This window comes from Lethenteron reissneri, chromosome 24 (assembly GCF_015708825.2).
Source record: "Lethenteron reissneri isolate LAM-NWPU_2019-01 chromosome 24, ASM1570882v1, whole genome shotgun sequence".
Taxonomy (NCBI): Eukaryota; Metazoa; Chordata; class Hyperoartia; order Petromyzontiformes; family Petromyzontidae; genus Lethenteron; species Lethenteron reissneri.
The window spans coordinates 11,108,762-11,122,479 of record NC_083802.1 but is presented as its reverse complement, the minus strand read 5'-3'; the positions used below and the strand labels follow the sequence as shown (position 1 = coordinate 11,122,479).

Here is a 13,718-nt window from a genome sequence, read left to right as displayed (position 1 = left end):
CCTGGATCTTGGTATCAAGAGGAGGTCGTGAGTCGCGCTGCGCAGGCATCTTGCCGTGTGCTGAGCTGCAAGTTGTCAATATAGAAGAAAGGTACGGCGGGCAGGCGGATATGAAGGCATCGTGGCAGAGGCAGGCGGTCTTGTATGTGACCCTACTGGCGATGGGTAGCCAGTTGAGAGCACGGAGACAAGCTAGTGAGTCGAGAAAACTTGACTTCATAGGTAGGTCGAATTCAAATTCTGTAAGTTGACTAATTTGTGTTCATCAAGAACAGTTTCTCCGTATATCGATATCATCGGTTCTCAGAGAATGTAAGCTGAGGTGAACCTTTTTCCCGTCTCAGGCCATAATGTACACTTAGAGGAAGGAGTCTTGTGTATTAGGTGGTCTGCTTCGCTTGGTTTTCTATGACAATAGAGGAAAGGAGTATTGAAAAAATGTGAAGTGTTGCTCTCAAGTTCTCTAATGGACACCATTGACACTCTTAATTAAAGGCAAGTGGTTCAAAATGAGCTCCTAAGTGCTTTTCCAGAAACACTTTAACAGGTACAAATACAAAGTGTTGAGCGCAGTTCACCTCACGTAATCCCAGAGAGAAGGGATGCTGCTGTCTGCAGGATTTTCATTCATAACACAGTTTTTTTTGTTAGAACGTGTAAATTTATTTACAGTGCTTTGTCCATATATTTACGCTGAAAAAAGTGTTTTTGGAAAAGCACTTAAGAGCTGTATTATGGACGATATTGTTCGCGAAAGCCTGCGTGTTAAATTGAGGATTTTAATTGTGTAAATTATAAGTTGACTGCACTGCATGCACACAATTGTCATAATTTACAGTGCTTTGTCAAGCCATTGCTACATGAAGGTCTCCCCTCTCCACGTCGATCAAAGTGTTAACCATACTTCACCATGCTGGTTAGTTAAGGTTAGCGAATGGTGTGGGGGGGGGGGGACAACTGGTTAAGACATTACTCACCACTGACGTTAGCCAGGGGTGGGATTTGAACTCGAGGCGCAAAGGTTAGCGCAGTATGCAGCAAACCACTTCGGCTGGACATCTGCCATTTCGCGTAATGGACACTGACACATATGCACGGAGGAATTTGCTTTCTCAATTAAATGCTAAGGGTAAGGCTGTATTCGGGATATTTGCCTCCTCTTGAGAAGGTTAAATAAAAGATTATTCTTCTTCAAAAAGGTTTTAGCCATATGGATTACAACCCCAGATAAACACACGTGCTTTTCTGTCCTATGGAAAGACAGGGTCACGGCAATTGTAATGTGTAATTCCCACCATTGAATCAGGACTGTCAATGGAGGCGAGCATCCCACAAAGCTCCTTTCACACGGGGGGAGATGCTTTTTACGTTTTTTTACTGGTCCGCTAAGGTCGCTCTACCCACTAAGATTAGATATATTCCCATGGCTTGTTGGCCTCAAAATGTTAACATGCACACCACTGTTCTTGGTTCTTTCGGTAAAGTCACGTAGAAGGGAAGTAATAAAATAATAAAAATAAAACACAATAAAATAATTCTCACGACGTTTCGGCTGCTTGCGTTGTAGCCGAAACGTCGTGAGAATTATTTTATTGTGTTTTATTTTTATTATTTTATTACTTCCCTTCTACGTGACTTTACCGAAATAACCAAGAAGATGAATCCCTGCAGTCACGAAAGTTTTAAATCGAAAAATGCACACCACTGTTCTAATTGAAATACCATGTTAAAAGTGTGCTGTATTCAACTAAATCAAAACAGATATATATTCACTACGATAGATCATTTATTGAACCCATTCAACAAGAAATGTACACCAATGGTATGGCATTAAAATGCGAACAGCTTCAAACAGATTCATTGTAAGATGATTGAGCTATAAGAAAACAAACCTTAATGCCAATACGAACGTTTTGGGGCGGTGCACCGGTAGTGTAGGCTATTAAAAAAGGCACATTTTTGCAATAATTCTGTATTTTTGCTGGATCTGCAACTCCGGTCTGAAGATCTTGTGGGGTGGCGGTGCATCAAAATCAGTTCTCGTGATAAAGAAGCAGTTGGAAGACGAATGTGAGTTAAAATGTAGATTTTAGACTGTGTTATGCTGCACCGGTGTACAGCCAATACGTCCATATATAAAATAGCAAAAAAATGAAACGAACATTTTGTAAGAACCTTAAAATATATACGAAAAAACTGTTGTAACTTTGTCTAAAAAGTGCAATATAGGAACGTATTATTTGGTATTAAGGAAAACAGCAAATCACATTTACACTTTGGTAGTAAAATGACCTATAAAAGCAATATTATGTTGGAGTATCCATTTATTGCATGATTTTTGTAGTTATGTTATGCACAAATCTCGTAAAATTAAATCAAACACACCTTTCAGTGATGCACTAAGCTAAACAAATTAACAAGTTAAACATCCTTAAGCAAGTTAGGTAGTCTTTAACATTAGTGATTTTTATTCTTGGTTCTTTCGGTAAAGTCACGTAGAAGGGAAATAATAAAATAATAAAAATATTAAACAATAAAATTCTCACGACGTTTCAACTGCAACACAAGCATTCATCATTAGGTGTGAAATCCACAGCAAGAAAATTATAAATTTTTTTTTCAAATTTTCAAATTTTCTTGCTGTGGATTTCACACCTGATGGTGATTGCTTGTGGTGCAGTCGAAACATCGTGAGAATTGTATTGTTTAATATATATATATATTTTTTATTATTTCCCTTCTACGTGACTTTACCGAAAGAACCAAGAATATTAATCCCTGCAGTCACGAAAGCTTTAAATCAAAATTATTGATTTTTTTAAATTGTTTAAGCGGTACTCTGTCACCACACAAAATTCCACCAAAAAAGGAAGTCCCTTTGAGAATCAAACTTCCATAATTATAATATTCGATTGATAATTACCTTGAAAATCATGAAGACCGATGGACATTTCCACTTCTTTTAAGTGATAGTTATTTCAAAACATATTTCTCTTATATTATTGTTAGAATGGAAACTGGAATAAGAAGTTCTTGTCATGGTGGACAAAGAGAGCCTAAATTCCATGTAAATATTGAATATTGAAAAGCCTTGCTTCAGGAAATATTATTCTGCTTATTTTCTGACTGCAAATTAACGCAACAAAATAAAAAATATCACAACATAGCTGACCGTTTAAAGTGTACCACTTGTGATATAGTAAAATTCTAAAACGGTTTTCATGACCAGCGAGTTAATCATTTTGTTATTGATGAGTAAAATATATATCAGGCATATGCGATGAGTGCAACATTTGTGAATTCAGAAGTTCTCGTAATGGTGGACAAAGCGGGTTTGATCGCAGCGGTTTAACTGGCGGCAAGACTTCTCAACGGTCTTCGTGAGGCCCGGGGGTCCGCAGCTAAAAATGCCGACCGTTCCAACCTTGAAAACCAAACAACGAAAAACAACAAAAACAATAACAGCAAATCAAAACGTCAGGATCAGTATCTTGACTTAACCTGGACAAATCCGATGAGCTAAGAAGCTCTTTCTCGCAGATGTCCAGTACGTGTCACACTCGTTACAATGCATAAACATTCACTTCGGCAAACTCGTGTGTATACTCAAACGCAGATGAAAGTGCTTCTGTTCAGCTAATAAAACAATTAAGCTCCATAAACACATTTCTAAAGAAGAAAAAATACATTTTGCATACACCCAATAAGAGTAAACAGAAGCACTTGCACCAAAACGAGCATTGGATGATAAACCTCAAGTGATCACAACCACTGCAACTCCAAACAACATTCGATTAAGCCTTCTCTGAAGACAATAACTCAAAATCACTGTGCACCGATGACATTGTACAAGCATATTTATCCGAATAACAAAACACACCTCTGGGTGCAGTTTCTGCAGGGAGTTGAGGAAGGGCACAAACTGCGGGCGGCCAAAGTGCGTGATGGAGCGAAGTCCCGTGAACAGACTGCGGTTGGACACCTTCTGGAAGTGACGCTCGCAGATGTACTGCAGGAAAAAGAAAGAACGACGTTGGTAAAGTTATTCATTGATGCTCGGGATGCTTCCGTGAGTGGATTGTTTAGGGTATTGGATTTGCAATGGGCAAGTTTCTTGAATCTTCCTCGTTTCACATCCACACTTCCGATTAGCACGGTCGGCGACGTACGGTGCGAAAGAAGTTCAACACATACATGTACTCATCCAGCTGTAGAAATGGGTACATCAAGTCGCCAGCGAGGGAAAGTAGGCCAAATACCATCTCGAATGGGTTCTCTTGAGCAAGCAATTTTTTGGGATGAACCTTTACATGTCATAGTCTAATACAATTAAGTGTCCATTTCTGTTTGCCGGTGAATGACATATTTGGTGTGATTCTACAACGTCTTTTTGGTTTGTACCGTGTGCTATTCAGCATGATGTACAACTGAATTTCAGTTCCTGCACCGAATTCCAGTTCCTGGAGATGCCCCCAGGACATAGAGCGAAAATTGTGCACGTCATTCCAGATAACACGCTGTACTACCCCGAAAAAACACACTGGGAGAGCTTTATCGCACAACAGCGGAAGCCTACGAGGTGATGGAGTGCTATTGTTCACCAGCATAGTTGTGCGCAAGTCGAATTTCTCCGCGAACTGCGTGATGTAGATATGGATGGACACCAAGTCGTTCTTGTCGTTTTCTTCCACCTCCTGGATGATGTCCGTCAACCACTCGAACTGCCTCTGGGTCCGTGTCACCCAAATGAAGTACAGCTGTTCGCCCATCACACGCGATACCAAAAACAACAATCCCTAATTTTTAATTCACCATCACATTTCCATTTACTACGATTCTGACATTAATGAGTCAACAAACCGAAGCATAAATCCAAATTGCTCACGGACACGAGAGTTCCGTGGTCTCGCATATATATTTTTTATTACTAAAGATTTTGCTTCGACTTGAAAGTGCTCGTCACTCACCTTTCTGCAGGCAATGAGCCTGGCAGTTAATGGAAGACTTGTAGACGACATCCTTGAGGATGGAAGCAAATGGAGTGACGCCAATGCCTCCTCCCACCAGCACAGACACCTCAAAGTCATTCCAGTGCTGGTGGCCCTCTCCAAATGGACCGTCCAGGTATATCTGTACACGTACACAAAGACAAAAATTATCAGTCCGCCGTTCAGTCCCAGATGCACTCGTGATGTAATGATGGAGCAATCCAGAGATCACTGGTATGAAAGTTGAAACAATGGAGCAGATCTCTTAAATCCTATCCCTGCCTCTGACCATCCAGTAATATTAAAAGGGTACTTCCTCGAGAAGTGGATCAGCAGGTTGCATGTGGTGGATTGTAAAGTGTGGGTACATCCAATTTCTCTTCCAAGAAGTCTGGCTCGTGTGGGGAGCGGTAGTGTAGCAGGTTAGCAGCGCTGCGCTATGAACCTGGCGACTCGGGTGCGATTCTCGCTTACTGGCCAACACCAGTGACGATTATCTGAATCGGTCCGGAGCCTCCGCTATGCCGACTCAGCCTCAAATGAGTACCTGGTGCAATCAAACAAAGGCGGCCGGGCGTAGGTGTTGGCCACCCACACCCTCGTGTGCTGTGCCGGCTTTAATAGGTGCTCGCTAACAGCACTTGCCCCAACAGTCTCTTACAGGCTATACGCGGAATCTTTGCCTTGTACATCCTATTTTCTTCAAAGAAGTCTGGCTAGTGTGAAAGAGTAGGTTAAAATACCCTCTGCTAGTGAGGCTCTCTAATGCTTCTTCGTATGGAGGAACTTTCACCAGGAGTGGTGTGAGCAGGACATTTTAGCGCTGCTACATTTACCTTCATCCTGTCGAATCGCAAGTCAGACAGGCAGCTTTGCGGCAGATAATTCAACTCACGAATCAGGAAGTTGTATGTTAATTCCAGAAACGCTGATAAATAAGCAGCGTTTCTCTTAAACGTTCTTATCAGATGGAATGTGGAATTTCCACTTTTCGGTCAGTTTCATCAGTTGAGATTTTTTTTACTGCCCCAGACTTACTTGAGCTGAGACACATTTGTCCTTGCACTCGATCATTCCACATGAATGTAGTGCTAATTGTGAAATTATTAAACACGTGGCTTTACAAGTTAGCATTTGAAGTGACATTCAAGTTATACATGTATTTCATCAAACCTTGGAGAAGCATCCATCACTGCTGATGCTCTTTGAAGAGTAGACTTCACGAAGGCGGGTGGTCCATGGGCCCGCAGCACGCACGTGGATGCTCAGGGTGCCCTCATGGGGTGCGGACGTGAGCGTAAAAGGGTGGTACTCGCTCCGTCCCAGGGTAAGGCAGGCCACGCGCACCCACTGCCCAGACTTGTACTCAAATCCCTGCGGGCGCTTAAACTGCAGGTGAGTCACTCCTGCAAATCGAGGTCAGATCATGTAAGCGCTCGGTGACACGCCCAGGACAGTCGCAGGCTCAGAATGACACGCACAGGTGCAAATACTGATCGTTTCAAGAGGTTACTTCAGGTCTACAAGGTTTGTCGGGGGGGGGAAAAAAAAACCTCTATTACTGGAAAAAATTGTTTGTTAAACGAATAGCTCTTTGATGTGTTTTTTTTGGCGGTTGTACCCCCGTTGCAGTATGGTGTCCCGATGTCTTTCCAAAGAAGCTCCCAAAGTGGAGTGAATTTCTCAGACAGCAGGTGGTAGAACCCGAAAACACAGAGGATCACGAACACGTCAGCACAATTGCGTACCTCCACGCTGCAGCTCCTTGCAGTCATTATTTAGGTGCCAGATTTATGAAGCGCTGCTGTTGTATCTCTACGAAGCATATTTTTTCGATTTAACCAAGAATGTGCTTGTCAGACAGATGGTTCGATTTCAAAGCTATTTGAAGCTTTGTAACAGCCCAGGATATGGCTGGGTGACAACACTATTGTAATTTCAAGTGGGGTTTTTGGTGCTCATTGGTGTGTGACCACCATTTCACAAATATAAGAAGCGAAGTTCACATACACTAACACAGCTAAACATACCTGTTTATGGGGGAAGTGTTGTGTAAAACATCGGTCTATTTCCAGAAAGAAATTGTGGTCACATTCCTGTTGGGTTCCCTGCCATGGACATATCTCAAGTATTTCAAAATACAATTGTACATGAAAATTGGCATATTTGTTGAGATCTAAATTACACACGTTTATATGTTTTACACATGCTATTGCATGGGCAGGGTTATTATTATTATTATCATCATCATCAGGTATGACCCAGGATAAACAATGAGAGTATTTTACTCACAATGTGAAGCTTGCCAGTTCAAATCCTGGCAGGGATTGAGCCTAACAACCCAACGTGGCTCTTAAACTAATGACCACTTTGTGAGACGTCAATAGTGCTCATCCTTTGCACGGACTTATTCACGCTGTAAGAATGTGGACAATCCACTACGAACTCAGGTCCACCAAAAGAGACGAGCTCCAGCCCGTTGCTCGTTTGAGCAGCGAGACACTGACTCCATGACGCTGTTTCATTGCGTCGAATCGATATTTGCGTAACTTCACCAGTGCTTACAAATAATTGCATGCCACACCCAGATTCTCTTATTTGGTGCTCGTTATGCTGCAGTGGCATGCAAAAAAAAACCACCGGTTATGAATTATGCTCCGGGTTACCGGATGGCCTTCAGGGCAGTACTTGAATGTAACTTCCTTGTCCTTAAATATCACCAACGGAAACAAAATCTTCTTGGTTCTTTCGGTAAAGTCATGTAGAAGGGAAATAATAAAATAATAAAAATGAAACATAATAAAATAATTCTCACGACGTTTCGGCCACAACGCAAGCAGCCGTCCTCAGGTGAAGAACAGGTCTGTCGGGAAGACAGCGTCTGAATGAAACACCACCACGCTTGGAGCGTATATTTATGCTGGGTTGGAGGGGGAAGAGCGCCTGGACAAAATAATTTACATTCGTTTTATTTGTATTATTTTATTATTTCCCTTCTACGTGACTTTACCGAAAGAACCAAGAAGATGAATCCCTGCAGTCACGAAAGCTTTAAATCGAAAGGAAACAAAATTTGTACTCTCAGATTGCATGATGCATGCGACGTCAACATTCTGGAGACCACTGAGTGAGACATGAGGCCCGTGGATGAGAGGCAGCACCTGAGGGAAGCAGCTCAGCCTTGAGCACAGTGATCTCCACCTTGCGTCGGCTCAGGCTCAAGAGACGGTCGCCCAGGAAAATAAGAGCTGGTGGCAGAAAGTATACGTAGAACATAGGCTTCTGGATGAGGCCAACGCTGCCGTGCAGAATGGTCTGTGTCGGAAGGGCAAACGAGAAGAAATCAAATGTACAAGTGTGAGTATCAGCATTGCACACCAATGTAACAAGGTTGACAAAATAAAATAATGAAACCATCTACACTATGGGAACCTCATTTGCCAGTAAAAATATGATAATTTTTTTTTACCCTTCTATCTGGCAACAAAACTGACACCTTTTTACAAGGAGTCATGTTTGCATAGACCGCAATACCTGCAGTCATAATACAAACAAAAGAACATAACTCTGATAATGTGCACTGTCCTTGAAGTTGATTGGTCCACACCCGAGACAGCTTTCCTTAGAGCCTAGTCTTACATGGGTTTTGGCGTCATCTGGTCCAATTCAAATTCATTATTGCATGCAACAAATGAGTCAATAGTTGAACGGAACAGCTTCCTACCAAAACATAGAGCAGGATGTACAGCTGGTGGGTGATCCAGAAGGCATTGAAGGTGTGACTGCGGGCAAAGCGGCTGGCGAATATGTACAGCACCGCAAGCACCGCCAGTATCAGCACACCTGTCATACCTGGCAGGGGATAAGTGATGGGACAGTGATCAGCACACTGATAAAAACAAGAAAGAAAAAAATCCTCATTTACATTAATACGAACATATTGTGTCACCTATGAACTAACTTACCCACGGACAAGGTACACGGAAAGGCCAGCTCAAAATGTTACTGGAAAATGTAATCACCAATTAATCCCAGCATTGAGCAATATCATTCAGCAATATGCAAGTGAGTTGTTTTGCATACTGTCGAATGGCCCTATAAAGAAGCCTTTGAGATAAAAAGGTGTGTGTCTGCGAGCCGTGTAATGTAACACGGAAATAAGTGAGTCACCATCCTGGCAAACGTACCTGGTATTGTTTGAAAAAACCACCAGTAGAACTTTTTAGGCATCTCGGACCTAAGTTTCAAGATAGAAGCAGTTGCACAGCATTCATTGACGTGGCAAGCATAGCATCAAAAGGGCATGAAGTTAATAGAGTAAAAAAAAATGAATTCATGAATGAGAAAACCCACATTGTCATTGCGAGCCTCACCCGTCATTGAAGAACACGTTTGGGAAGAGGCAGGACAGCACGCTGAGTGGCAGCACTGAAAAGTGGTACACGTTCACGACATGGCCAATGCTGTGCAGGACTAAGGATGAGACACGCAAAAAAAGCCATCAGATCAAATTGTGCACACTTCACAAATAGTATTACCACACAATGGAACCGTTAATATACACATAAAAAAGTGTATTTTGTTTAACCCGGGCCAAACGCAAGAGGCCAGGGTGTAGTCTCATTTTGTTCGAGTAACCTGGGTCGCCAGAACGACAAAAGTCAATGGGGGTAAAGTACAACAGCAATGACGCGAATAATGAAAACAAATCTGAGGTCAACCAACCGAATTAGAAATCGGCGCAAAAAAAACAACCACATTTAAGGAGGAATCTAAAATTACTGCGCAAACATAAATCAATCTAGCGTAATGTGTGATACATTTCCCGCAGCAAACGTTCGCTTGGGTAATTTATTTTGATTGATTATTGTGCGTACAATGTGACAATTATTGTTGAAAAATATTGGAAAGCTAAACTTTTGTAAACATTCAAATTATCCAAATATGCTGACAAATCACAGTGTGAAAAAAGCATATTGTCAATCTTGGAAGTAAACAGACAAGGATTCACGGACTCTATGAAGCTCAATATTCAGACTATATTTGCATATTGTGACTTGATACAATCCTACATAATTCAAATGAAGTGGCATGTTTCCTTGTGTTTGGCACTTATGCATTAATTTGTACACTGATATGAATCTGTGTGGTGGTGGTGGAATGAAATAAAAGTGAAAATATACAGGTTTGTAAAGGTGAATGTCGTTTTTCATGCTTTGTCGAAGTGTGCAATCATGGATAGGTCTGTTTTTTTCATTTGATTTTCTGCTATGTATCCAACATAATTTCACGAACAGAATTGCAGTTCACTTGGACGTTTGCTCTTTTTCCCTCTTCACCGAGCATTTGCTACGTGAAAATTTGGGTAAAGGTGCAGCCGTGCATCGACTTGCTCACGCCACTCCCGGCGAAAGGATGACCAACTAGAGGGAGCTCTGGAGAACCCTTCACTTTTAGCCTTCTCTTCCCTGATGGCCATACATCTTGGTGGGTCACTTGTCAACGTTCTTTATCCTGACTCCAACATAAAAGTCATGTTTAACACTGCATTCATCACGATACATTGTGGAAAAGTTGTAATATTAGACGCAAAAAAAATTCAATGTTTTTAGTTTTTTAGCCAGTATGCGGATAGCGCTGCATGCTTCAAGCAGATGTCTCCACGTATTTAAATTAATGGTGCTGATGTGGCCAGCGCATTGCTCAGCTTCCTTTGTCGCCTCAGTAGACAGTGCACCAAGTAACCGTCTCGATGTTTGACTGAATTCCCCCAGGAAGGTCTGGTCCACATTCAGATGTTCATTGATGTGATACATGACCAAGAACTACAAACAGGAAGCCAAAAAAGTCAGTGCCAAATAAAAACACCACACATACCCTGACTGCGATAGGCGTTTTTTTTTTTACAAAATCATATTATTTAAAAAACATCTTTATACCTGGTTAGCTGGCTGGCTGGCACGTGGGTGGTCAAGTGCGCACGGTAGTGACACCACACCTCGCACCACCACCCTCCATCCCGGCTGTGTATCCCGTATGAATTCAAGGACGTGCTAGCAGTATTTCAAATATGTTCAACTGAATCTTCGAAACACCACTGATTTCACCTTTCATAGCGTCACCTCCTCCGCAAGTCTACTTTAAGCGGATGCATGGAAGTGTCGATTTGAAATCTGTAAAACTCTTTGTCATACATTGGTAGGTTTTTTTTACTTGGGGGGGGGGTGCTTAGGAGGTCCAGGAGTGCTGCTAATACATTTGTTTCCCTCTTTCACTCCCTTATTTATGCTTCGAATGCCCCATTCACCACCACACACCCAGTATACAAAGCAAGCACATCCACGTCTGGAAAGGTTTTGATTTCAAATCGGTTTGTTCATTCTGGTGTCATGTGCTTTATTGATTTGATGAAGAATAAAAATAAAAATACACTGCCTAAACTCACTGGACAGAATGACGGCGGTCATTGCGATGATTTTGTGAAATTCCACGGCCGAGTCGAACGGGATGTAGTGGTTGAGCGCCGTCTCGCGCAGCGCCGTGATGATGTTCCGGCACATGGTGAGGAGGATGAACGAGTAGCAGAATGAAATCCCGGCCGCCGTGCCGCGCGACAGGATGATCCCCGCCTCCGTCACCTGCCGGATCCCAAAGTGCTCTGCACCAACTGCGTAATCTACGGTAGAAAGGCAGGTGGAATCAGTAACAGCAAAAAAAAAATCAACGAATGAAATGAACGTTTCGCAGCTAATATCAAAGCCAAAGTGGCCCTTGCCCAAATGAGCATGGGGGACAGTGCTCATATCCAATGGTGGTCCTGAGTCAAGTGGTCCATGAAGGAGCCAACACTTTGAGGTGTTTTTGAAGTCGCAACCTTCTGCCTCTGAGACGAGCGCCGTTGCACAGGTTTTGTTTGAGTTCTCCGACGTGTGTTCGTGTTGTACCACTTTGTTGTTTGGCACGATGTCCTACGTCTCGCTCCGCATGCCGGGAGCTTCTTATGGATTCAGTAGCTCAAAGGAAGCTGCCAGCACGTGGAACCGAACTTCATTCGTCATGCCGGACAACACAAGCACTCTGCCCAAAGCATCAGCGCGTGATAGCAGTAAAAAAACAAAGGTCAAAATGTTTCCATGCTCGATGTGCCAATGCTCGTTGCTGTTATACACCCTGAGGACTTGGTGGAAACCTTACATGGCAGCAAGTGTTTAAATATTCAAATCGTCATGCACCATCATTGGCCAACACTTCAATCCACTGCTGGATGAAGACTGTTCAAGCCACTGCGAGTTGAAGGCCTCCCAAGCCATCACCACCATCTCATACAGCCCTGCGATGTAACAATTCACCGAGCGCCTGCACGCACGAGCTGGCCTCATCGCTCCATCTCGGCGGAAAGCATCCATATGCCTCCGGCCATCTATCTTTCTCCAACAACATTTTTTGATATTCTCCTGTAAGAAAAAATCGGGGGGGGGGGGGGTGCGGTGGGGGGTAGTTGTTGAATTTTTTTAATTGATCTCGAATGCCAATGTGACTTACAGTAGGCGCGCTCGACCATGACGCCGGCCATGATTCCGTAGAAGATGACCACGCAGAAGATGTGGCGGCGGTAGTTTTCCACGTAGCGCTTGACGGCCTGCATCGACTGCCCCAGCTTGCTTCGATTGTAGTGTTGACGCCGGGCTTCTGTAAACAAGCGACCTCGCGGGCTGTTCGTGCCGTAACAGGGAAACGGGGAGTAAAATTATTTATTCGCAAAGGCCGACAAAGCCTTTCTTGCGGAGGCAAATGGTTATTAATTTTTCTCTCAAATGCATGCTCGGGTTGCACCGCTCCCTACGCAGGGAGCTACTTCATTCAGTTCCTGAAATTCCCAGAATGTGGAGCAAAACGTTAGACGTCGTGCCGAACACAACCCAAAGACATGTACGAGTATATCTTATCTTCTTCTTGGTTCTTTCGGTAAAGTCACGTAGAAGGGAAGTAATAAAATAATTAAAATAAAACATAATAAAATATTATATTATTTTATTATATTATTTTATTATGTTTTATTTGTATTATTTTATTACTTCCCTTCTACGTGACTTTACCGAAAGAATCAAGAAGATTAATCCCTGCAGTCACGAAAGCTTTAAATCGAAATATATCTTATCTTCTTTTTTATTATGTTTTATTTTTATTATTTTATTATTTCCCTTCTACGTGACTTTACCGAAAGAACCAAGAAGATGAATCCCTGCAGTCACGAAAGCTTTAAATCGAAGAGTATATCTTAATTGTATGATATCGTTAAGAATGAGGGCATCAGTTTCACTCACTGTCTGTGCGAAGACTCTGCGGGCTTCTCATCTTGTTTACCAGCGACTCTCCCAGCATTAGAACTGATGGGTTAACACGCACGCACACACACAAATGAAGCACATTTTGCATATGAAGCATATATGTATTTCATATATGTGTATTCCATATACAGCACTTGGGGATGACATGACTGAACTAATACCATAACAAGACTTATTTATTTTATCACGAGTGAAAAGGGCAAGCTACACTTAAACTTGTAACAGTGTACCGCTGCTTGTATGAGAATTGGACAGTGTTTGCAATCTCTATCAGTCTTCAACTAGCAGTGGAAATTCAGATATTTGCATGGCAGAAGCCAGTCTTACCAACTTGATACTGATTTTATTGACACTGAAGAGATGTGCAACTCAGTTGACCACC

The 13,718-nt window shown here is 42.4% G+C and overlaps 1 protein-coding gene across 1 annotated transcript in view; it reads right to left on the bottom strand.

Moving 5' to 3' along the window:
- Nucleotides 1-2,699: 2,699 nt before the first annotated feature.
- The window catches only part of LOC133346585 (dual oxidase 1-like), a 38,408-nt gene continuing 27,389 nt past the window's right edge, over nt 2,700-13,718 (bottom strand). The window contains 13 exon segments of the mRNA XM_061558250.1: nt 2,700-3,424; nt 3,881-4,009; nt 4,602-4,757; nt 4,968-4,980; nt 4,982-5,130; nt 6,162-6,394; nt 8,150-8,303; nt 8,713-8,840; nt 9,176-9,225; nt 9,362-9,461; nt 11,434-11,664; nt 12,531-12,700; nt 13,313-13,375. Coding sequence (XP_061414234.1) covers nt 3,302-3,424; nt 3,881-4,009; nt 4,602-4,757; nt 4,968-4,980; nt 4,982-5,130; nt 6,162-6,394; nt 8,150-8,303; nt 8,713-8,840; nt 9,176-9,225; nt 9,362-9,461; nt 11,434-11,664; nt 12,531-12,700; nt 13,313-13,375 — 1,699 coding nt within the window. The 3' untranslated portion in view covers nt 2,700-3,301.